This window comes from Cygnus olor, chromosome Z, assembly GCF_009769625.2.
Source record: "Cygnus olor isolate bCygOlo1 chromosome Z, bCygOlo1.pri.v2, whole genome shotgun sequence".
Taxonomy (NCBI): Eukaryota; Metazoa; Chordata; class Aves; order Anseriformes; family Anatidae; genus Cygnus; species Cygnus olor.
In genome coordinates this window covers 28,920,502-28,945,388 of record NC_049198.1, presented here as the reverse complement: position 1 = coordinate 28,945,388, position 24,887 = coordinate 28,920,502, and the positions used below count along the sequence as shown (strand labels likewise).

Here is a 24,887-nt window from a genome sequence, read left to right as displayed (position 1 = left end):
TATTTATAGAACAGCTTTAATAAGTAAGGCTACAGTATAGAGCTTTGCTCTGCTATCACAACAATGCTGAGTAATTTTGTTCCTTGAGATACACAGTAGCATCTCTAACTAGTCAAAAAAATGGCAAACTTTACTTTATTACACAAACAAACTACTTGACACAAACTTTACTTTCAGCTGGTTTCACTTTGTGTTTTCAGCAAACAGCAGTTTCTTTCATCTGTGCACTGATGGTGCTGTATTTGAAAATACATATCCATAGTTCTTTTAGTTGATAAGTCTTTTTACTGAAGCTAGTGAAAATGAAATTCTGCAGCATAATCATTAACAAAATTCAGAGCCTGTACTATTCGCTATGCAGTGAATAAAAAACAATATAGAAGGCAAATATTTTTTATGCTGTTCACAAAGACTTATTTGTTTTGAGACCTAAGACCCTCACAAGTCTTAAACTTGTTCTACAAGTATAGGAACATTATCTTATTCGTACAAGTGTACCATGAAGAACAGTTCGCTATTTCTGCAGCTCTCTTCCTAAATAAAGAAAATCCCTAATTCACTTTTAAGTATTGCAGTTCATGTCCCACTTGAATGGAACAGACCCTCCACTGACTTAGTGTAGATCTTATCATGAGCATTTGCAATGTCTAAAGCTTTTTGAAGGTTTTCTCTTCAAACAAGTGCATTTGCAGACAGACAGGATAGTTTTTTTTTTTTAAAAAAAAAGTCAAAAGGATTGCTTTGATATCTTACAGCTGTTTGGCAAGGACAAGATTAGTTTGATAGCATCTATCTTAGCGTCTGAACGGTGTACTATCTTGCTTTTAGTTATAGTTTTCATTTTATCCATATTTATACCAGTGGACAACAATTGTCATGTATAAGTTCTTTAAGTCAGAATGTGGTGCCAAAAAATATATATATTAAAGACTGTTTCCATTTTATTAAAAGATATTTTAATAGGTAAGGATACAACTGTTTCACTATATCTTTGTGGAAAAAAAAAAAAAAAAAGGAATAGATAATTTGAACAGCCCAGATAAACAAGACCAGCTAAAGAGAATGTAAAACCTCTCTGGGCTTTTCACTGTGGGCCTTGAACTGAAGATAGTTATTACCAAATACTGTCACCTTTCACCTGATCAATTATTTAATTTTTCACAGTTTTAACAGTGCCCAGAATGTGTTTGTGATCTTTTTTCATAAATTACTTATGGATCATATATGTTATACAGAAATGCTCTGATACAGTGAATGCTTAACTGGCAATTGCCTCTGAAAGATGTCGTGACTCCTCGAAAAACCTGCTCATTCAAAGGGGTCTTGCGGCCACCATGCATGGATTCAGCTCACCAGATAGCTTAATACCTCAGCAGATCCATAGCATGATAAGTGGTACTCCTTGGTCTTCTACTGAGTTTTTCAGTACCATACAGAGGAGCTGTGCAGCTAAAGCATGCAGTGTCATTCAACTATATATTTTTTCTCCTTATTTATATATTTGATATTTACTTAGTCTTATTCTAACAGAACAGTTCGTCCTGTGTATATTTTCCGGACTTTCTCCATGATAGAATTTTGCATCGTCTCTGCCAGAAAGTGAATATCACAAATTCATAACTTTGTGAAAGGCAGCCCAAAGGACATTTGTGAAAGTTGTTTATCCATGGTAGAGATTTTTTTTTAATTGCACAAGAGACAGGGATCTGTGCACAGACTTGCACTTCCAGCTTGGTTCATTTCTACCTGATAAAATTCCTTTTTGACACATATTGGTCAGTTGTGTAATGCTGGTTGAACGGTAGGTTTCAGAGAGCTGTCAAAATATTCTCTCAATGAAGGTTTTCTACAAGATTTCCTCCCATGATATCTAGTAGGAAGGAGATCTTGTCAGGTGTTACGCTGAGAAAGGGAACAGGCAATCAGGGTTTCCCTAATCCTTCTATTCATGCATTATTTCTTGCATTTTTCATTTATTGCTCTCTCAAAAATAGATCAGCTAGTAATAGCTCGAAAAATTCAGAATTCTTTTACTACTTACAATAAAGAAAAAAGGTTCTACACTGCACTTCTCAGATGAAGAGGCAGACTGTATTATACCTCAGCTGTATCCACTCCTAATTTGGGTTGTAGTAGAGGCTAGCAGAGTAGATAAGTCCACTCTAGGTGTGCAGCATGTTGGAAGTAAGGAAATAGAGACATGGATCATCTGGCCAAAGCAATTGCTGGAACTGCCTTGCAGAGTGGCCTGACCGAGGTCCCATCTGAAATGGGAGTGCTTTACAGAGGCACCTATGCACAGCTAGTGATGATCCTGCAGGTATTGTTCTTCTGCCACTGTGCAAGCCTCACGTTGGTGAAAAGGGAATATAAAATCTCCACCTTCATGGGCATATCTCAATGACATAATTTTTCTGAGGCTTGGTCATTTTATATCCCTTTCTAGCAGTTCACCTCTTCTTATTCTCTCAGAGCCTTTTTGGTATAACACATATAAACCTGTACATCTTACAGCAAATGCTTCAGTCCCTCAGAAAAAAAATACAGTGATCCTGCTTATTACAGTGCTGCATGCTACTTGCCTGTTCATTGTTTAAATTGTTTTACAGTAGAAGCAGGCTTTTTTTTTTATTCTGACTACATGTTGATTTTACTGCACTTTACTACACATCATTAAAACTAATGATTTGTTTTCAAGTCTTGGAATAAACAAAATTTCATGCCAACAGTCAGATTTAGTGGCAAACACAAATAGAAAACAATTTATTGTGATTTTTCTTTTGCTAGTATCTTTGTTTTATTTCATTTTGCAACACATTTCCTTTCATTCCATTTCCTTTTATTTGTCAGTATTTGAACTTTTTTTTTTTTTGAACCAAGAAACACTGCTTAATGAATTTCTTACAGAAAATAAATTCACTTCTTTTTTCTTTTCTCTTATTCAGAATGATTAATTGATGAGGAAAGAGGTAGCTAAGGAGGGTTAGAAGAATACATCATTGGTATTTCAGCAGGCTATTAGGGCATTAAGCCAGTTACCAACAACTTTGTCTATTATGTGACTATATTAATCTGGTTAAACTGCTCTGTTTGTGAACACCTGCCTTCTGGAGAGCAAACAGCTTCTGTCCAGGGTCTACAGTATGAGCCCAGTGCACTTCTGCACCTTTCAAGTTTCAGTTGCCCTTGTTCAAATTTTAAGTTCAAATTTCACTGTTAAAAGTGCAAAAGAGAGAATGGAGAGAAAGAGAGGCAAATGTATTTTCTTTCTTTCAGAGCAGTTGAACATAAGGATATTTTCCCTTATTTGTTCCTATGAAGTCCATTTACAAGATGTCATTAATGCAAAAAGTACTGCATTCATGGGCTAAGGGTCAGTGAGCAGTGCCCATGGCAACTAATAAACTATTCTGCAGAAAAAAAAAAAAATGCACTAAAGAGTAAGTGTTCTAATCCTCAACTTTAATCCCTTTACTTCCTGTTTTCAAAATGAAATATAAATCAGGCACCGTAGAGTGCAGAAATTTTTGCTGAAAGGGGTGCTGGCAAAAAAAGGATTAGGAATGGTCAGCAGTGTTTAAGGAATTTAACTGCACAATTTGTTGGAAAACTTTTTATAACACAAGTGATCGGTTCTTTCGAGCGTGGTGAGTGAGAAACAGGAAAACAGACCATGAAAGCAAGGAGGGCTGGCTGTGGCCATTGCCCTAGGTGCTGCAGTAGGATAAGTAAGGCAGAACTTGCAAGGAGGATCTGTCCTGGGGATGGGCTTTGCCAGTGGTGTGTGGAGCTCTGCTCTTCAGGGAGCAGGAAACGTGGAAAACACACAAATGTTCCTCACGGTGCTCTTGCAACTGGCAGTTGTTACAGTCACCAAATAAAAGAATGACGGAATGGTTAAGGTTGGAAGGGACCTGTGGAGGTCACGCGGTCCAACCCACCTGCTCAGGCAGGGATAGCTAGAGCAGCTTCCCTCCAGCCATATCAAGGCAGCTTTTGCGGTTCTCCAAGGAGGAAGACTCCACAACGCCTCTGGGCAACCTGTTAGAGTGTTCCATCACCCACACAGTAAAGACATGCTTCCTGATGTTCAAACGGAACCTTTTGTGTTCCAGTTTGTGCCCACTGTCTCTTCTCCTACCACTGGGCACCACTGAAAATGAGCCTGGCTCAGTCCTCTTTGCACCCTCCCTTGGGGTATTCATACTCACTGATAATATCCTCCTGAGCATTCTCTTCTACAGGCTGAAGAATCCCCACTCTCTCAGAGTAACGGGAGAGGTGCTTCAGTCCCTTCAGCATCTTGGTGGCCCTCCGCTGGACTCTCTCCGGTATGCCTATGTTTGTCTTGTACGGGGGTGGCCAGAAATGGAAACGTTATTGGTACTCCAGGTGTGACCTCATCAATGTTGAATAGAGGGAAAGATCACCTTTCTTGTGCATGGAAATGGTTTTCAGGATTAGCTGTTCCATCACCTTCCCCGAGACTGAGGTGAGGGTGACCAGCCTGTAGTTCTCAGGGCCCTCCTTGCCCTTCTTGAAGGTAGGAGTGACATTTGCTTTCCTCCAGTTTTCAGGCACTTCTCCCAGTTGCCACGATCAAGTAAAGATTATAGAGTGGCCTCTCATGTCATGGGTACATTCCATTAAGACACATGCAATTGCAAATGTCAGCAGATTTGTGGTTTACTCTGACGTTAACGTTTATTGTTTCATGTCATGATGTCTCCCTGCACCTGGTTCCTGCCATGATTTTATAGTCCTGTGAGCTCTGGCAGTGTGATATGTTAGAAAGTACACCAGAAGAAGTGCTATCACCCTTGTTAAATTATACACATACCAAAAAAAATCAAGATTGTCTCAAAACTCTTGCAACAGCTGTCAGTGCACGCCCATAGCATTTGTTATTATTCAGGTTTCAGTTAGCCAGTCCAGCAGCAGCCCAAACACCCTTCAGGTCTTTAAGAGCATCCTCACTGACTGTCCTTCCAGGCTGGAATGTCCGTCCCTGCTGTGCAGATTTTGTGCTGCTGGAGATGGGTCCTGGCACCTGCCCTGCACTGGCAGGTACCAATTTTGGAGTCGTATCTACTACTGAAGCAATGGGTGGGCGAGATACTGGCTTCACTAGCAATCCTTGTTTGAGGAAAGCTTAAATCTTCCCGTTTGTTTCCTCCTCATGCTGCAGAGCTCTGCCCCATCTGCTGATGGTTGTTTACGAGGCTGCACAGTAAACTGAATAACAACTTTAACCAAACCAGCCAACCAACCAACCAAACAAAAACAACCAACCAAAGCCTCCCACAATAAATGGGAAGCTATAGGAGCTCTGAAATTCATCATCTAGCAAATAAACATACTAAATGTACAGCTCACAAATTCACAGACAGTAGATGAAACTGTACAGAGATGTCCTAAAGATTCTTTGGAAGAGTGAAAATCACATTCCTGAAGGCATAATAATTTGGATCTCTTAACAGTAAAGCTGCCAAAGTTTTTTTCATTTCTAGTCTTGTTCTATAATCAAGTATTATTTCACACAGATGAGTGTTTCCTTTTAGGAACTGGTGCACTCATGACCAGTTTCCACAAAATCAAATATTTAAATCTGAAGCCAGTGGAACAATAAGTGATGTTGTAGAGTATTAAAGGGAATGTGAAATCTAAAAATCTTTGTTTATATACACAAATAATTGCTGATATGCTATTTACAGATTTTCATGGCACTTTTTGGTAACCTGTGACAAGCATTTGTTTTAACTGAAGCACCAGATGGATGGGTACTTATTTATTTTCCACTTTTTTCCAGTCCTGAAGTGGAAATTTGCCAAGCAGATCTGTTTTCAATAAGGGAAAGCAAATCATTCTGCAGTACAAGTGGGTTCCTTGTCAAGCTGCATTTACCTGAAAAAGCTATATCTCCAAATTAGTCTGACACAAAGTGGATCAGATTTTTTTCCTGCTTTTTGAATTTCATAGTTCAAGTCTAGATTATTGTTCACGTGAAAAACAGCTACAAGCCTCTTATAACAGTGAGAAAAAGAGGATGAAATAGGAATGGTCATAGGTATCATGTAGGTAGCATTTTTAATAAGGTGGGTGCATTTTTTCAAGTTTGATACAATCTGGTATGGGACAAGGAAAGAGGTAACGTGTGTGTGTGTGTATACACATGCATTTCTGTGGATGCTTTCCAGTCCTATGACTAGAACGAGAAATAAGGGAAAGCAAAATTTGTGAAAATGTGCACTTTTCCAAGACAGTAGATGGCACAACAAGGAGCGTTGTTAGGAGCTTTCTACATTAAAAGGCAGTACTTGAAAATGCATAGGGCAAAATGAACTTGAAAAATGTAGGACATCAGTATTCAACAGAATTATGACCAAGCAACCTTTTTTGTTTATTTCAGAAAATGGCCACTTACAATATTTCTCATTTAAACTGTACTTACCTTCCTCAAAGTAAGATTGCTGGTTTGATGTTTGTTTGTTTGTTTATTTATTTATTTATTTATTTATTTATTTCAAGTTTCCTTTAGGATCTGTTCTATTTACAGTTTTAATCCTTAGAATGGTGGTTTTGGTCTATATCAATTTAATAAGGAAATAAGCCAAACTATTTTCCAAATTAGAATAATACCAATCAAAAGATAAGTTCTTGTTCTATGTATAACAAAGGTAAAATTCATTGTGGTGTCATCCATGTTAACATAACAGTGTTAGCTTCTTACAAGACTTTAGTGTTTCTAAAACAGAATTTCTTGTTGCTTACAATTTCCCAAAGTTAACTAGCTGTGTAGGTTCCAGAACTTTTGATTTTTAACAAAAGAGGCTGAAAAACATTTGTGGTATGTTTTCTTGAGTTAAAGTAGGCAACGAAGATGAAAGCTATTATTGTCTCTGAAGTCAAATGTTTGCAGTAAAACTTTGAGTGGAGCAAAAGTAACTATTTCTCATATGGAACCTAACAGTTACACTGTCCATATAGGCTAGTTTAATTTCAGTTTTATTCTGTTTTCCTGGCCTATGATTTAATTGAAACAGAATGCAAGAGCAGATAAAAATATTGTGCATACATATTGGAAAGCAGTGGTAGACAATTAGCAGAATTATATTATAGCTTTCTAGAAATCCTGCCCAGATAATTCACTGGAAACAGTTATTGAGGAATCCCTTCTGTCTACAGTGTCTCTTTGTTCCAAGGTGTCTGTAGCTTCCAGATGCAAGAACTAGCACACTTATTAAGTATGAACTTGTACTGTCTATCTTGTACTTGTACTGTCAACAAGTTTTAGAACTGTGCAAGAAAGCACTGGACCTTGAAGCTGATCTGTGTGAATAAATAGATGATCTAGCAAGGAAACCTATAATATGTGTTAACACCCTCACATTGCATGGCTTCATATTGAACTTGCACTTTTCCAGTGGTCACATCTGTGTGCTGTCACTGTCATGATACTAACAGGACATAATGTGACTCTGAATGTGCAAGAAAATATTAATTTCTGGCTACTCCCTTAAAAAAGTTAGTAAAATGTGTAGCTTGATGTAGACAGGTCATACTTTTCTCTTCAAATGCCAACTTAACATATGAACAACAAAAACACATGGAAGACTACTGGCTTGTTCCCTGCTTCACAAATACAGCGTAGTAAACTTAATACATGAACAGCTGAATAACAAAGATTCCTCCTTAGCTGTATAGTGAAAGCAAAAACACGTTTATAAAATTTTAACACACTTTGTGTGGAGCAATTCCACTCAGTGAAACACAGCAATATTCAGAGTTGCGTGAGGGTTTTTTTGTTGTTGTTTTTGTTTTTGTTTTATAAATAGAGAAGACACAGATCTAACCTGCACTGAAAGAATAGACTGTAACCAATGTCTCCCTTATGTATGGAAATGCAGTACTATGTGGACAGCATTACTAGAGTCCATTAAGCCCGCTTTCCCGAAAATGAAATTTAAACTTCTCTGATTTGATGACATAACTGGCATGTTTGAGTGACTAGAGGAGCCCAGTCTTTGCTGAAGATTTACTGGAGTTAATGTAAGTACATATGGGCAGGCTTTGAAGTTAGTGAGATCCTATCTAATGTGGTTTGGAAACAAACTAATCATGTCTGAAAAACTCAAAACTACATCTCTTCTAACCAACAATGCTCATAAACAGATGTTTTCCTTGATGGCATCAGATTTCTATTGAACAGGAGTAATGCTGAAGAAATGAGCCAGGTTGTACAAAAATATGCAGATCTTAGATAAAACACAGACTGTTTAGAAAAATATAAAACAAGCGATCCTTTCTTTTAAGGAAACATTTTCTTTGGAAATATGTCATACATCAAACCAACAGCATGTCTCTGGTCTTGGACTCATATATAATGACATTGAAAACTGAAGAATGTAGAAATCTTACTCCCTTCTAATTACTTCTGCTTGTATCATTTAATCTTGGGTAACTATTTAGTTATACCTAAAATGCTAATATAACATTAGAATTTCAATCCAGTTTTCTGAAACTGATGAACATTAGTTGATTATTGCAGGCATAAAACAATTGTAAATTATGACTGACAGTGGTTTGTTTTGTGTATTAGAAAAAATCACCACATTGTGATAATGGGAAAGGCTCAGATTTCCAAATATAAAACCTGTCAAGTCTTCCATGCAACTGAGCTATTAAAGTTGAAAAATTATCATTTAGAACAAACATTTCACACAGGGAACTTAAAAGTGGGCTGAGCAGTTGATTGTTAACTTTGGGCTACGCTGCAGCACGCTGAAAATCTCTGTGCTCAGCATGGCAAAATTTTCAGTTACTGATTTCATCATTCAGCAAGATAACTTTCTAATGTTAGAGTTCTCCCAAACAGATTGGCAAGTTTTCAGTTCTGGTGTGATTGTACTGGTGCTCAGCTGAGTGATCAAGAGGCAAATGTATTGCAGCCATAATGACAGGATTTTTGTGCTGGGATATAATTTATACAGAAGTCAAGGAGAGCATCCACTGTCTTTTACAGCCAGTTAATAACTCTACTGTCTAGCTGCAAATGAGATGCAGTGTCTTTGGAAGACGGCAAGAAACAGACTGCAGCAGTTAGATCTGGTCAACTATTATTTCACCTTCATAGTTATTTTAACTGAAGATAAATTTTTATGGCTGCATTGGATAGTCAGTTTATTTGCTTGTTTTTGAGATTATCTGTCTTTTCATTGTCCTACGTTTCTTCAAGCAAGTCTGAAAACTCAGATTTCCCTGCCCTTGACAAAATGTAAAGGACTTGTTTCAATTAAAGCTTTTTGTTAAAAGTTTCTGTAAAAATAGGAAAAAATATTTGACTGAGACATTTGAATGAGTATCAGCATCTTGTAGCATAGTAATGGGTCTTTCTGCATTGAGAATCATTCCCTTTTACTCTTGTTTCTTCATTTCTAAATGTAGGATGGACGGAAATTCCTCTTGTTTTCCTTCCTCCCCTTAGGAGTTTGCTACAGGTGCTGAATTATATTCACAGAATCACAGAATCACAGAATCGTCTAGGTTGGAAGAGACCTCCAAGATCACCCAGTCCATCTACATCTAAATGTCTCTTAAAGACCTCCAGGGATGGTGACTCAACCACTTCCCTGGACAGCCCATTCCAATGCCTAACAACCCTTTCAGTAAAGGAGTTCTTCCTAATATCCAACCTAAACTTCCCCTGGCACAACTTTAGCCCATTCCCCCTTGTCCTGTCACCAGGCACATGGGAGAATAGACCCACCCCTACCTCGCTACAGCCTCCTTTAAGGTACCTGTAGAGAGCGATAAGGTCACCCCTGAGCCTCCTCTTTTCCAGGCTGAACAATCCCAGCTCCATCAGCCGCTCCTCGTAAGACTTGTTCTCCAGACCCCACACCAGCCTCGTTGCCCTTCTCTGGACTCTCTCGAGCACCTCCACGTCCTTCTTGTAGCAAGGGGCCCAAAACTGAACACAGTACTTGAGGTGCGGCCTCACCAGAGCCAAGTACAGGGGGACAATCACTTCCCTAGACCTGCTGGCCACGCTGCTTCTTATACAAGCCAGGATGCTGTTGGCCTTCTTGGCCACCTGAGCACACTACTGGCTCATATTCAGCCGACTATCAATCAGTATTCCCAGGTCCTTCTCTGCCAGACAGCTTTTAAACCACTCATCTCCCAGCCTGTGGCTCTGCTTGGGGTTGTTATGCCGCAGGTGCAGGACCCGGCACTTGGCCTTGTTGAACTTCATACAGTTGACCTCAGCCCATCGGTCCAGCCTATCCAGATCCTCCTGTAGAGCCTTCCTACCCTTGAGCAGATCGACACATGCACCTAACTTGGTGTCATCTGCAAACTTACTGAGGGTGCACTCAATCCCCTCATCCAGATCATCCATAAAGATATTGAAGAGGACTGGCCCCAGTACTGAGCCCTGGGGGACTCCACTAGTGACCGGCCTCCAACTGGATTTGACTCCATTCACCACGACTCTTTGGGCCCGGCTACCCAGCCAGTTTTTAACCCAACGAAGTGTACGCCAGTCCAAGCCACGAGCAGCCAGTTTCTCAAGGAGAATGTTGTGGGAAACGGTGTCAAAAGCCTTACTGAAGTCAAGGTAGATCACATCCACAGCCTTCCCCTCATCCACCAGGCACGTCACTTGGTCATAGAAGGAGATCAGGTTGGTCAAGCAGGATCTGCCTTTCATAAACCCATGCTGACTGGGCCTGATCGCCTGGTTGCCCTGTAAGTGCCGCGTGATGACACTCAAGATAATCTGCTCCATGAGCTTCCCTGGCACTGAGGTCAAACTAACAGGCCTATAGTTCCCCGGGTCTACCCTCCAACCCTTCTTGTAGATGGGCGTCACATTTGCTAGCCACCAGTTGACTGGGACCTTCCCTGATAGCCAGGACTGCCGATAAATGATGGAAAGTGGCTTGGCCAGCTCCTCCTCCAGTTCTCTCAGTACCCTCGGGTGGATCCCATCCGGCCCCATCGACTTGCGTACATCCAAGTGCTGTAGCAGGTCGCCAACCATTTCCTCGTGGATAGTGAGGGCCACATCCTGCTCCTCATCCCCTTCCACCAGCTCAGGGTACTGGGTATCCAGAGAACAACTGGTTTTGCCGCTAAAGACTGAGGCAAAGAAGGCATTGAGTACCTCAGCCTTTTCCTCATCCCTTGTAACTAAGTTTCCCCCCGCATCCAGTAAAGGATGGAGATTCTCCTTAGTCCTCCTTTTTGTGTTGATGTATTTGTAAAAACATTTTTTGTTATCTTTAACGGCAGTAGCCAGATGGAGCTCCAGATGAGCTTTGGCCCTTCTAATTTTGTCCCTGCACAGCCTTGCAACATCCTTATAGTCCTCTTGAGTGGCCCGCCCTCTTTTCCAAAGATTATAAACCCTCCTTTTTCTCCTAAGCTCGAGCCACAACTCTCTGTTCAGCCAGGCTGGTCTTCCGTGCAGGCTCGTCTTTGGGCACCTGGGGACAGACAGCTCCTGAGCCATTAAGATTTCCTTCTTGAAGAGTGCCCAGCCTTCCTGGACTCCTCTGCCCTTCAGAACCACCTCCCAAGGGACTCTGCCAACCAGTGTCCTGAACAGCTCAAAGTCAGCCCTCCGGAAGTCCAAGACAGTGGTTTTACTGGTCCCCTTCCTGACTTCGCCAAGAATAGAGAACAGAACCATTTCGTGGTCACTCTGCCCAAGACAGCTCCTGACCCCCACATCTCCCACCAGTCCGTCACTGTTTGTGAACAGAAGGTCTAGCGGGGCACCTTCCCTGGTAGGCTCTCTAACCAGCTGCGTCAGGAAGCTATCTTCCACGCTCTTCAGAAACCTCCTAGACTGCTTTCTCTGGGCTGTGTTGTGCTTCCAGGATATGTCTGGGAAGTTGAAGTCCCCCACAAGAACAAGCGCTGATGATTTTGCAACTTCTGCCAGCTGTCTGTAGAACTCCTCATCCGTCTCCACATCCTGGTTCGGTGGTCTATAACAGACCCCCACCAGGATGCTTGCCTTGTTGGCCTTCCCGCTGATCCTAACCCACAGAAATTCAACCTTATAATTCCCAGCCTCAAGTTCCACAACATCAAAACACTCTCTAATATAGAGAGCCACACCACCACCCCTCCTGTGCTGCCTGTCCCTTCTGAAGAGCCTATAGCAAGCCATTGCAGCACTCCAGTCATGAGAGTGGTCCCACCACGTTTCTGTGATGGCAACCAAGTCATAGCCTGCCTGCTGCATGAAATTCCAGTTATTTTTACCTGCTCAATTTTCATGGCACCAAAGGGAAGAAGTAGCCTGTTGTATCTGTAGTGTTTTCATCTTGGGAGTCTGATGCATGAGTACACGAAGTCCTCCAGCACTAAGTGAGGTTTCTGTCCATCATGCTGCTTTGCTAAGAATTCTCTGTTCATCATCAAGGGTGAGAAGACATCTATCTGCATCTCAGCCACTGTAGTGCCCCACTTGCATATATTCACAGATCCTGCTTTTTCATACTTCTAAATGTATAGACTAGCTTATGAGCTGAGACAGCTGTAAGAAACAGGCAAAATTTTTATATATGTGACTGTAACATGAGGCAGGGTGTTGAGACATGCATCAGTGCCAGCAGCCTGCAGCAGCATCCATCTGCCAGAAACTTCAGGCTGCAGTTTTGCATAACAGCTAGAACAGCTCCACAGCAGACCACTGCAGCACGTCTCCTTTTTTCTTCTTTTGTTTTAAATAGTATTGTAGCCTCAGGGTGAGCCCATTCATCCATTTTTATTCAAAGGAAAACTCTGCCTGTTAATTTATTTATTAATTCCTTGCAGAATGACTTTTTTTGCCAGACCAGAAAGATAAACAGACTTGTTCTTTGTGGCTAAAGTACTGTGCAAGTGACTGGGACGTGTGGCACTGTGTGAGCCGGTCAGCTGCCCCTTTTGACAGCACTCATTTTCAGATCAGTTCAGCCATGTTATAAAACAAATGTGATTCTAGTCAGGTTAACAACTTGGTCTCGTGACAGCTTTGGTCCATATAAGGTGGTGCTACTTCCATCCTGATCGTCCTGAGTCATATCACTGCTCGCTGCTCATTCACAGTCCCTTGTTTTCACTGCCACTGCCAGAGATGCTTTTCTCATCCTTCAGTGAGCTAGTTAAGGACACCAAACCAGCAGGAAAATGTCTGTATTTTTTATAGTACTACTCTGCTGATATAAGAAATTGCAGACATTTGATAAGTCTCCATCATCCATGAATTGGGCAATTCTATCTTTTGCAGTGTATGGCAAGAGAGCACATGTAAGTTCATCTGTCCAAGGTCCTACCTGTACAAGTAGCCCTTTTCCTGAGTACAGTTTTATTAAGCATGAGGAAGTTTCCTTCCCCAGATTTGAGAAATACCTACTGTAGTGGAAAGATATTTGCCATGATGTAAAAGAGAAGGATTCTTCACATGGTCAATTCCTTTATCTAACTCCTCAACATTACTTCATTACATTTTTTCAGTGTCTTAGAGTATTTTGTGTTTTGTTTCCTTTTTTTTGTTTGTTTATCTCTTGTGTTTCAGTTGCGATCAAGCTCAGACCTTGGCCAGGACATCCTGAACGACTGCCTCACAATCCAGCCCCTCCAGCCAGCCCCATCACCACATGATATTACGGATAACACCATGGGACACTCCCCAGGGCCTACGCATGATATTTACTCAGGTATAGAAAAAGACAGAAAAACAGCCTGCTGTAATATTGCTTGCCTAAGATTATGGATGATTTTGTAAAGTATTCTAAATTTCATATCTATCATATGAGAATAACAGAATCCACAAAATAATCTGGAAAGATTTTAAACAGATTTTTTTTGAAGGGAACAGGGAAAAATTATTTTGTCCATGAAAAAGACCTACCACAATCAAGAAAAAAATAATTCTCTATAGGTGCTTGACTTCTTCTAGTAATTCACTTCTACAAGTGATTTCTACTTGTAGACATCTTGAATTCATTTACCTTCATTTAGTTCTAAGGAGGGTATTATTCCTGTTCATTATTCTTGTATCACGTATCAATTTTCTAATAGATCTAGATCAGTGAACTTAAATGCTGCATTATAAACTTTCATATTATGGTTATAAATACAACGATAAACACATTTGTGCTATAAATGTAATAATCCTATTTTTATTGTTTCAGTTAAATACTTGAGATTTTCATATTAATGTATCTAAATCTATAATACCTGGCTAAATGTGCAATAGCTATTCATGTTTCAGCTAAATATAAAACATTTGAGAAATTATGAGTGAAAATATATCTCAAACCTCAAGACAGGGCAGGACGTTTACATTTTTATGGAGTATTGTAGTAGCTTTGAAGACATCTGTTTTTAACTGTTGGACAGAATGCATTACATCGTCCAGTAGTCCAACTTTTAATTGAGAACCAGATGTAGGAAGTGAGAGGATTGGATTAATGACATGTGGAGTGCTGAAAATGACATTATATAAAGTGGGCACTTTAATGAGAGGTTTAGTTTACTGAGAGGCTTGGAAACAAAGGAGTTCTATAAGTTTTTGTCAAGGATGCCATGAACTATATGTGTTGATGTAGGTTTATATGACAAAAATCAGGAAAATTAAAGCTGTGTTTTAAAGTTGTGATATCATAATTTATGAATTAGCTAGCATTACTAGTAGGCTGTTAACCTTTAAATGTCTTCATCTGATTATTGGCTGAGTGTGGCACCTGCTCTCTGACAGCTAAAGGATAGTTCAGATTTTAAAGACCTGTTGGTGACCAGGGAAACTCTAGTGACATGGTATTGGTTATACTTGCTTAGTCTGAGATTTGCTTACTTTGTTTTGTACTTTGAGATGAAGTTGGATGGTGAGGAATGTTTAGATTAATGAAATAAAAATAAAAATAAAAATTTACTGGCATTAACCAGTGTAATGCAAAGCTGAGAGTTAGAGAAGAAAAGACTCAGCTTTTCGTTTTTATTTTTCCTTTCAAGTGACTAAGTAAGGTGGAAGCTAGGTGGGGACAGTATGTCAGACAAGTGCAGTACCTACGTCTGAGACCAGCTTTTCAGAAATTCAAGACATTCTCACAGAAGATTTTTATTGTAATCCGTGTAGCTCTTTTAGAATTCTGTGTTCCAGACTGATTCAGAGTTAAAACTCAGGCTTCTGGATGAATCTGAATCTAGGCTGACAGCACCTTGAATGAACTGCTGCCCCATGACTTGTTAAGATCCTAAGCCAAGTGAAGCAACCATTTCCAGCCAGCTCTTAGCTGACAGTTGTCTGCAATCCTGATGTCCCATAGACAAATTCTGAGACTGTGTTATACTTTTTGTGATCTCATTCGTGCCTTGCCTTTTAATAGTTAGGGTTTACACAACACTACCAACTGTCGAGACTTTTTGATATAATCTTTTCGGTTTTGTTTGTTTGTTTGTTTGTTTGTTGTTGTTGTTTTTTTCCTTGCTTGGCATTGCTTCTATTGTGCAGCAATTTTCGTACTATTAATCAACATACTATTTTCATCATTAATTTCTCCATAAGTAATAAACTGTTTTCCTTTACACGTGTTAAGAGCTATATATAACTTAGCAAATTTCTTCTAGTCTTATTTTCATACTGCAGAGAAGTTAGTAGTGTTGTTTTACATGTTAGCTTTGGGCATTTTGTCTTGAATCCATGTCACTCCATTTTGACAACAGCCTGATCCAGTTGAAATTCATTGTTTCATTAAGCACTCATCAGAGCTGCTACATAATAATATATTGTGTGGGAAAGCTAGATAGCTCCAAATGGCAACATTGAAATTATTCATGCCCTTAGGCATGAAAAGCAAAACATGAAAGCTTGTGTGCTTGCTTAGAAAAATCACCCTTCCATCTTCTCTGAAAACAATGTCTCTTTTAAATATAAAGAAAACTTTTGAGACTTTTCTGAAAAATAAAGCATGTAACTTTTACAGGGAATGGATAGAATGTACATTAGCTGACTCGCCTGTGCTGCTTTTCAAGTAGAAACGCAAACGGATTTCCATTCTTCCAATGCATTTAAATCAAAGTTTTCTTACTTGCTGGCTGCTTTTCTTATCATTTAAGCACATTTAAAGCAAAGGTAGGCTCTCTCCTTTCCTAGGAGATCTACAGAATAAATGTTTGGAAGCAAACTATTAGAAATATGTAAGAGATAATGAAAGCAGACATTTAGATGCCAGTCCATTTCTACTTACAAAAGTGCAACAACGCCTACAGTGATCTCTGTTCCCCTCTACAGGTACAGAATATACAAACACAGATATATTTAAAAGAAAATACAACAATAATCTTCTTCATTACATATCTATTACTTAAACTTAAGACTGCATAAGTGCTTTTCTGATCTTGTGGCCTTTGTGACTTCCTGACAGAAATCTGAACTGAGTGTAATCTTATTAATGCAGTGGGGTTACATGAGAGATCCTTTGATTAAAATAAACACAAAATTACTGAAAATACAGCCAACATTAAATCAATTTGTCTTTATAGAATGCTATATAGAAATATCCTCATTTTTTTTAAGAAAATAAAATCAATGTCCAAAAGCATATGGTTATGAAGACATGCTTACATGACAAATAATTTTAAGCAATCACACTGTATCACCTTTCTGAGTGGCGAAAATTATCTTCATTATGATCTGAGTTCTTCTATGAGGGAAATAAAATTTAATTCAAACTAATTGAAGATGTGATCCTACATATACATAAACATGTCCTTAATTATCCTCACAAGAGCAGATCTATTGAAGTCAGTGAGCCTTACATATTAACAGGTATAAAGTTAAGCAGCTATACATACTCTTCTAGGGATAAGCATGATATTTTGTAAAACAGAAATTCAAAGTATGTTCCCAGTAAAATGCAAAATTTCTGGTAGAATGTAGGGTTTTGTTTTTAAAAATCCTTAGGCTTACTCAGGTCATAGATTGAAGATCTGAGCAATTCAGTAATAATAACACACAAATGAAGGTTTTTCTACTGTGAACTCATTAGCAGCATATTTAGTATACTGCAGTATAGAATCCCTAAGGCTGAAAGAATCACAAATAATGCAATACAAATTTTTTTATATTTTTACAGAGCTGTTCGGTTAGAACTTGGCCATTCCATATTAAAATTAAACAGGAATGTGTCATATATAAATAGTTACAGAATATCACACTCTGATTTGCCCTGAAGCAAGTAAATGATGTTACTATAGCTTCTCAAGTGCATGATTTTCTTTATATGCTGGAAATTAAAATTTGATTGGGAAATGTACAAAAGGTTTTGCAATGAGATTCTAACTATATTTTAAATAATGTCTTATACTCCGATACCATGAAATTTCCACCTAAATACTTTCATACCTGTGACTTGAAAGATGCTTTACTTAAATACCATTTATTTTTGTGGGTTACCCCCACTTCTACCTCCCAATGAAATAATACAGAGCTAGGTGCTCTACACATGTAATAAGTAAATCCTTTCCCAAAGGATTTTCTATCTAAGGTAATGATAGGCAGTAGATAGATTCAACAGGCAGGTAGAGAATAGAGTTATACAGGAAAAATGAAAGGATTTTATAAATTGTTCCAGTGTGGGAGCTCCCTAACCATTAGGCACAGTGTGGGAGATTTCTGAGGGAAATGTAGTCTGTTAAAGCCAATAGCATTGGCATTGGATAGCAGCTACAGCTCAGTACTGGAAGAAAAGAAGAATGTGAAAGAACAACTGAGACATGAATGGTCATTACAATGAAAAACAGAGTCGTATTTGATGCATAAGGAATGCAAAAGAGGAGATGATGCATAGTGACCAACAATTAAGAGGATCTCTATTGTCACCTTTTTGACTGAATTTAAGTATGGCATATGTATTCAGAATTCTTAATATGTGTAATATACTACCAGGTAGGACCATATACAAATTACAGTGGATGGAAAACTGTTAATGTTATTTTTGTACCTATTTTAATGAAGATATTTTCTTTCCCATCAGACTCCCTCTACTCTCTAGTTTTACTTCTGAGTTTATACTTTTCATTTTGAGAGAGCTGAATATTTTTTTCAAAAATTGGAATGATGATTGAGTTTACATTGTGAAGGAGAGAACATTCACTGATGAACTGGCATAAACAGTGTAAGCAACAAAGCAGATGCACTGTTTCTAGTTCTGTTCTTCAAGATGAGACGGAACTTGGGAAACTGTAGTCCTCTGAAACAAAGAATCTGTCGTGAAAATTGAGGATATGATGTAAAGACTCCATGGCAGGAAGAACCTTAAATCCCAATCCAGACCCTACTTCATTGCTTCAGGGATTTCACCATTTCTTAATCACAGATAACTATGAAAGTTTCCAGTATGTTCACCTTTCTCAACTAATGATCAGTCCAAGTCCCCATCATTGCAAGGACGAGGCAACAAGGCTACTAAATGTTTGTCATGAACACCTCAGAGATCAAAGAATGTTCAAAAATTACAACCGCAAGACGTTCCTTATTTATATTGTAGTCAGCTTTGGGAATAGCAATTGGGAGGCTTTTAGCAAAGGACCATTTTAACATTTTTATCAGTGGTCTATAAGTTAACTGTAAGTTAACTCTGATATTTTAATTGACTCAGTTAGTAATTATCTGATGGCTTGTCAATTTTCCTTCTGGTTTTCTAAGCTGTTAAGTAGAGAAAAAGAGTCTTAGTAAACAGTGTGGTGTCTCAGTACAATATTTATTTGTGAAGGATCTTTATCACAAAACCACTGTGTGTTCTAAGTGTTTACTTTTCTAAGTATTTAAGGTAAGTTGTCCCAAAAGAAATTGATTGGTTGAACAGGTCTTCAAATTACAAGACTGGATTGGTGTACCAGGTGCTTCCCTAGACTTGTTTGCTTCTTCTACCCAAGTATATTGAGTAGGTAGTCTAAATTCTCCAGCTTTCTGGGTGCCTCCTATACTTGGGTGCTTTCTATATCTCTGATCTATCTGCAGAACATCTGGAGAAGGATTCAGAGACCTTCAGTGCAGATGGTCCATCCACTGGACCTACTTTGGAGACAGGTTTATCATGTACTGTAATTTTGACTTCTGCTCTCTCTCTTAATGCACAGTAGCTGCTTAAGTCCTATGCATGCTGGAATCTTCAGATTTCCAGATCAGCTGGGCATTTTTATTAGAGCACAGGAGGCATGTTTTACATTTTCTGGGCTTACCACATAAGGATCAGTACAGCACATGCACAAATTTCTGTCCAGAAAATCACGTAGAGAAGTATGTGCTCCCTAGGGGTGGAAAAAGGGAGGAATATATGGAAGGGATGCTCCGAAGTGCAAAAAGCGTTTCAGATTTTTCCTTCTATGCATTACCAAATTCCTCATTCACAAGGACAGCATAAATGTTCCTAGAAGAACTAGAAAGTTAAATACAGTAATTAAAAAAGCCAATCTTGCAAATTAATAAGTATGTAATTTTAATTGGCTCTGAGCTATGAAATGAAATCTTCACACTGTTATTCTTGTATGATCTGATTCTCAGACCTCCAAATTCATGGTGGCAGTGGTAGGAGGAGGGGTGTTTTGCGGTAGAAATTAACAGAGTGCTGATTTGGTAGTACTAAATCCAAGCTCGTAAATTATACCATTGTTGATAATTTGCAAAGGGAAGTGTGATTATTCTTGTTTTAAAAATGTTCCATGAAATTATAGGTTTCTGGCTCCATAGAAAATAAAAATAAAAAATTAAGCTTTGGATTCTGAAACTTTTTAAGTGATACTTTTCTGAGATTTTTTGAAGGAACCTTATTCAGAATCTACTTTTTCTGTCCTATCCACCTAATTTGATCCTGTATATTATGAGAATTCATGTGAGTTTAGCTTCTCATAAAGAGAATATCTTTGCAGAGGTATTCTCATGGAAATTACTTATGGTTTGTTAAATTAGTTTCTGATGAGATACCAGAAATGAAAACTTGATCCCTCCTTCTCTGTGGCTGTAATTGATTGATCTTTGTGGGTTTAATCCAGTCCAAGGCTCATAGTCGGGATGAACGCATCTTTAAATCATGATGCAGCTTGAGCTATGTAAGACACACAGAGGAACAGCAGCCACAATTCTTTGTGGTTTTGTGGTGTTTTTTTTTTGTTTGTTTTTTGATTTTGGAATATCTGAATCTTTTTGAAATTACTCTAAATGGGTTAATTTATCTTGCATTGTTAAAGAGAAAACACTTGTTGTGGGAACCCTTTTCATTAATTAATCTTAATTTTGCATCTTTCCGTGTGTACCTGGCTAGTGGTATACTTAAGTTAGCGATAATGCTTGTGGCTGTGAACATTTGTTCATTTTCATACCATTCAAATCAGGTGTTTAATGGGATCAGGCACTGAAAAGGAATTCCTTTGTGTACATATTTCCTGCCAACACTTTGAGCAAGCAACACACATTTAACACCTAAAGCAGTAGAAAAGCTTGCCACACACAGCAGTCCCAAGAAAAAGTGATCAAGTTATCTAGGAGTTTCTTAAATAGCATTGAGACTTTTCTGTCAGTGTCTTAAGACCAGCTCTACTAGGGAAATGACCTGTCACTGACGATATTTGTTGACTGCCACAAGTCTGCAGACTGCCAATAGCTGACAGTGTTTTCCCTCAATTCATATTTCCCAGATTAAAGTAGTAGGGTGGACCAACGCCATGTCCACACCAGGAAGTTTTAATAACGGCATTTCCACTGGGACACAGCTGCCAGCGTCATGATTTCACTTCACTGGGTGCCCACAGAGGTGCTTTTGCTGGCACGGTACCTGTATGCAGCAGCAACAGGCAGCACCACCAGAAGGCATGTTGAGATATCTGTGGGCATTGTGTAGTCTCCCACACCATCATTCATGGTGCTGCTCTTGGGAACTTCATTACAAGGTGCTGTGGGAGCCCAGGAATGCTCTTCTCTCATGCTGCAATCATTTAACTTACCTTGTGTTGAAAAGTGTATTTTTGCAGATAAAATGTATGCTTTTTCTTCGATGAATGTCCTACCTGCTCCTTTGGTCTCTGAAATAGTTAGCTCTTATTTTACATTCTGTACTGTTCAATCATCAGAAACAGAAACAAATGCAGAGGAGTTCTTGGGAAACATAGCCAAAAGGTACTACTGTAGTAGCTAGGCTATGATGGTGCATGTTGCAGTGGGCATTGGGTTGCTCTGTTTCGGAGAAAGCAGCTTTTGCAGATGGCAGGTAGTTGTCCATTCCTGGCTGCAGGTAGCCTTTTCCCAGGGGCAGAGTTACCAAATTTCTGGCAGTGATGAAGAAACCTGTGTTACCACTGCAGCCTGGACTAGCTAGAAACATGCGATCACAACTTAGAAAGTACTTGCCTGAAATCCTCACCTTCAGCTAGGGCAGGGAAGAACAACTGCCACCTTAGGCTGGAAACTTATTTATAGTCCAGCCTTTTCACTCCTTATCTACCACAGTCTTGAAATAAATTGTTTTAAACATAAAGATCACAGTACTGGAAAAATCAAGTCATTGTATTTTCTTGCACATTTCTCATTGAAAAAAATGCAGGTTACTCTATATTTGCAAGGAGTAATTAAACCTCTCTCTGCTTTTATTAAGATAAACAGAGTTTATTTTGAATATACTGATTTACGTTAAATATTCTCTCTACTTATTCTGTCAGAATGTTAATTTGTTTTTCGATATTTTCTCCCATACTGCATGTAAGCATAAAATGGTAACTTCTAAATGGCATTCTTTTCTTTCCCTCTGCATTCATCTTGATGCTACTCTGAGAGACAGAAGTGAAGAGAGCAATTTTAGGGGTGCAAGATGAAAGTAAAAAACAAACGAAAGCTATTTTGTGCTTCTCTTAGAGAGGTTCTTTCCCAGTCCTTTCTTACTGAGTTACCTCTCTGGCTTAAAGTATCTCTCATATCACTGTGGGCTCTGCATCCTCTGTGTCTTTCCAAGGTTTGGGAAAGGCCTTCAACTATCAGATGTCTGCTGTAACTTGCATTGTCATTGGGAGTCTCTGGCCAAAATAGGATTTAACAAACAGCAGGGGCTAGTGCAGAGGGCAGCCACAGGTGTTTTTGTTGGCCATCCTTGCCACATGGTAAGGCAGTCTCCATTCCTCCAGCTTTGCCCACCAGTGTGGCTCATGCCTACTTTCCCTAAACTTTAACAGTGTCTGTATTAGACATTTTTATTTGCAAAATGGTTTCCTCCATCTCCAACATTTCCTGTCATCTCCGCCAGCTGAAACATGTCCAGGACTGCTCTGTAATAAGATTACAGTATAATTACACTCTTGAACCTTTCCTTAACTCTGCTTTAGCCTGTTGAATACTTAGTGTATCACATAGGTTGCCTAATGAGGAGGAACAGAGGCATTACAAAGATATGCTGAGGACTCGGGAAATGAGGTGGGCTTCTTAAAGTTTTGATCGTGGGCACCAACATTCAAAATTGTGACCTGAGAAGTCATTTTCTTGCAGAGGGGTTTGTGGTGGGGTTAGTCATAAATCAGTGTTTGTTCTACAGGATCCATGCAGGTATTTTAGCCATAGGAAGACCTTTCATGAGTTCGCCTTTTGGCAAACTGATTTAAATTTTAGGATTTTATGAATAAAATTGAATCATTAGCTCCAACATACTCACTTAATGTAAACTTTACAGATTTAATTTTATATTATAAACTAGGCCTAAAGAAAACTTTTTTTTTAGAAAAAGATTGGAAGATATGACAAGCAAACAGTGACTGCTCATTTTCATGTTGTAGACAGCCTACAGGCTGTCACAGGGCTCATAATATATTCAGAAGTATTTATTTGACTACCACTCAACATGAACATAAAGTACCTGACACAGATTTCATTGAAAATAATTGAGTATCTGGACCTTCAGAAGGATTTGCTAATCAGGGTCTTACTGCCTAACTTTAGGAACTTCCAAAAATTAGATTACAGGGTTTGTGGTCAACTCTTTAGGGCATAGGGGGGAGTCCTGTAATGCTTTTAGCTTAATCATTTAGAAGCTTTCCTTATTCGTAATGCATCCAAAAACAACCACATAGAAAATTATGAAACTGTTAATGCTAGGTTAGCATTTTTGAATATATTACTGGGCAATCTAAGAGCAATAATATTTTGGTTTGGTTTGAGGTCTTTGAGGAATTTGAAGCTTGCAGTTGGGAAAACATTGAAGTATTTCACTACTTACAAAGCTATGCTTTCTGATTGTTCACTAGCTCTAATAAATATATCTTAGTATATATTTGACACCTTTTATACAAGATGAAGCTATAGAAGAATTGCAGCTTTTTCAGGCAAAATTCCCAAGACAAGGTGCACAACTGTGTCCTGCCTGGTTTTATGAGAGCATCATTTGGGAGCAACAAAGATTATTTAGTTATTTTTTGTGTCTCTGCCTGATGAAGTTTATATCTCTCCTTTTGGTTTCAGCATCTGTGTTCCCCAGCACGCAGACAACTCAAAATGGAACAGTGGCTGGGGCAGTGTCTTTGTCCCAGCCCAGCAGCCACCCCTCCCCAGCATGTAACATACAAAGTAGTCCTCTCCATCCTTCTTCCCAGTTACCTCTTCTCACAGCTGCAGACTCTGACAGGTAAGACCACCCCTTGCTTGTTCCACACTGTGTCTGTGTCAGGACAGCTTTCAGATCTGCCAGGATTGGTGGAAATGGACTTGTTGGTGTTCAGAAAGTTGCTGATGGCAGCCACTGGGGAACAATTGCTCTGGGTGTGGGTTTACATGGGAGAGTTGAAAGGGACTCCATTATACCAGTGGCGTGGTGGGCTTTCCATCCAACTCCATTTCAGGGACTTCCTTCAAACCTGCCTTGTTCTCCACCCATGCCCTGGTCAAGGAAAGTCATACTGGCTGGGACACTAAACTTCAGAAGAGCTCGGTAACACCTTACAGAATGGGAACCCTGAGATTCATGTTTCTGTTTACTTTCGGTAGAAGAGTCATAAATTTATCTCTTTTCTTTCAATATTCTCTTAATACTGACTATTTCTGCAGGAACTTAGCATTTTTTACTATTATGTAAGAGAAAACTTGAATGAATGAATTTTATTTTTAATTCATTGGTTTGAGAGCTTAATTTCTAATCAGGACTTATTTTATGCTGGCTAGCTACAAACCTGTGACCTTTGTTGATTTGATGACTTCAGATATTTCAATGATGTGAAAGCAAATTGCTTGAAAGTAATTTAATTTTCATCTTTAAACATTTCCTAAACTATTTTCATCAGCCTTTCAAATTTTTTATGTAGCATATGGTGTTACAGATCTCCACTTAGTTCACTGAAACAGAAATCTACCAGATCACAAGACTGAAGAAGCCTAAGTAAACCTTTACAGTAGAAAAGCCATCAAGATAGACTATAGCACTTCAATGTGAATAAAATAATGACTTCTTACTATATGTATAAGGATACTTAAAAACATTATTTGTTTAATCTCCTTGTTTTTCATCGTTCTAAATTATAGATAACACTATGTTATTAATATATTTTAAAGTGTTTAATTTTCTACAGTGATAGAAATCCCAGTAATCTGGAGAGCACACAATTATAATCCTGAGAAAAATATTCCCTAGATTTTAATTATACTGATATACAAACATATTTCTTTGAGGAAAGCAGTTGTAACTCCACTTTGTATCAGGAAGATGAAAGAGCACAATGGTTCAGGGAATTGGTAAGAGGTGAAAGTACTTCTCACTTTCAGATGACATAAGTGAATTCAGCCAGTTTTGGGGTCACTGCAAGTTGTTCACACACCTGTCAAAGTGAATTCAGCCAGTTTTGGGGTCACTGCAAGTTGT

The 24,887-nt window shown here is 38.8% G+C and overlaps 1 protein-coding gene across 10 annotated transcripts in view; it reads left to right on the top strand.

The window, feature by feature from the left end:
• The window catches only part of GLIS3 (GLIS family zinc finger 3), a 201,059-nt gene that overhangs the window by 141,538 nt on the left and 34,634 nt on the right, over positions 1 to 24,887 (top strand). For all 10 annotated transcript variants that reach the window (XR_005815252.1, XM_040541129.1, XM_040541130.1 and 7 more), the window contains exons 7-8: positions 13,577 to 13,718; positions 23,498 to 23,660. Coding sequence is in view for 9 of the 10 variants with exons in the window: in XM_040541129.1 (XP_040397063.1) it covers positions 13,577 to 13,718; positions 23,498 to 23,660 (305 nt within the window). In the remaining variant the exon portion in view is untranslated. The remainder of the gene's footprint in view (positions 1 to 13,576; positions 13,719 to 23,497; positions 23,661 to 24,887) is intronic.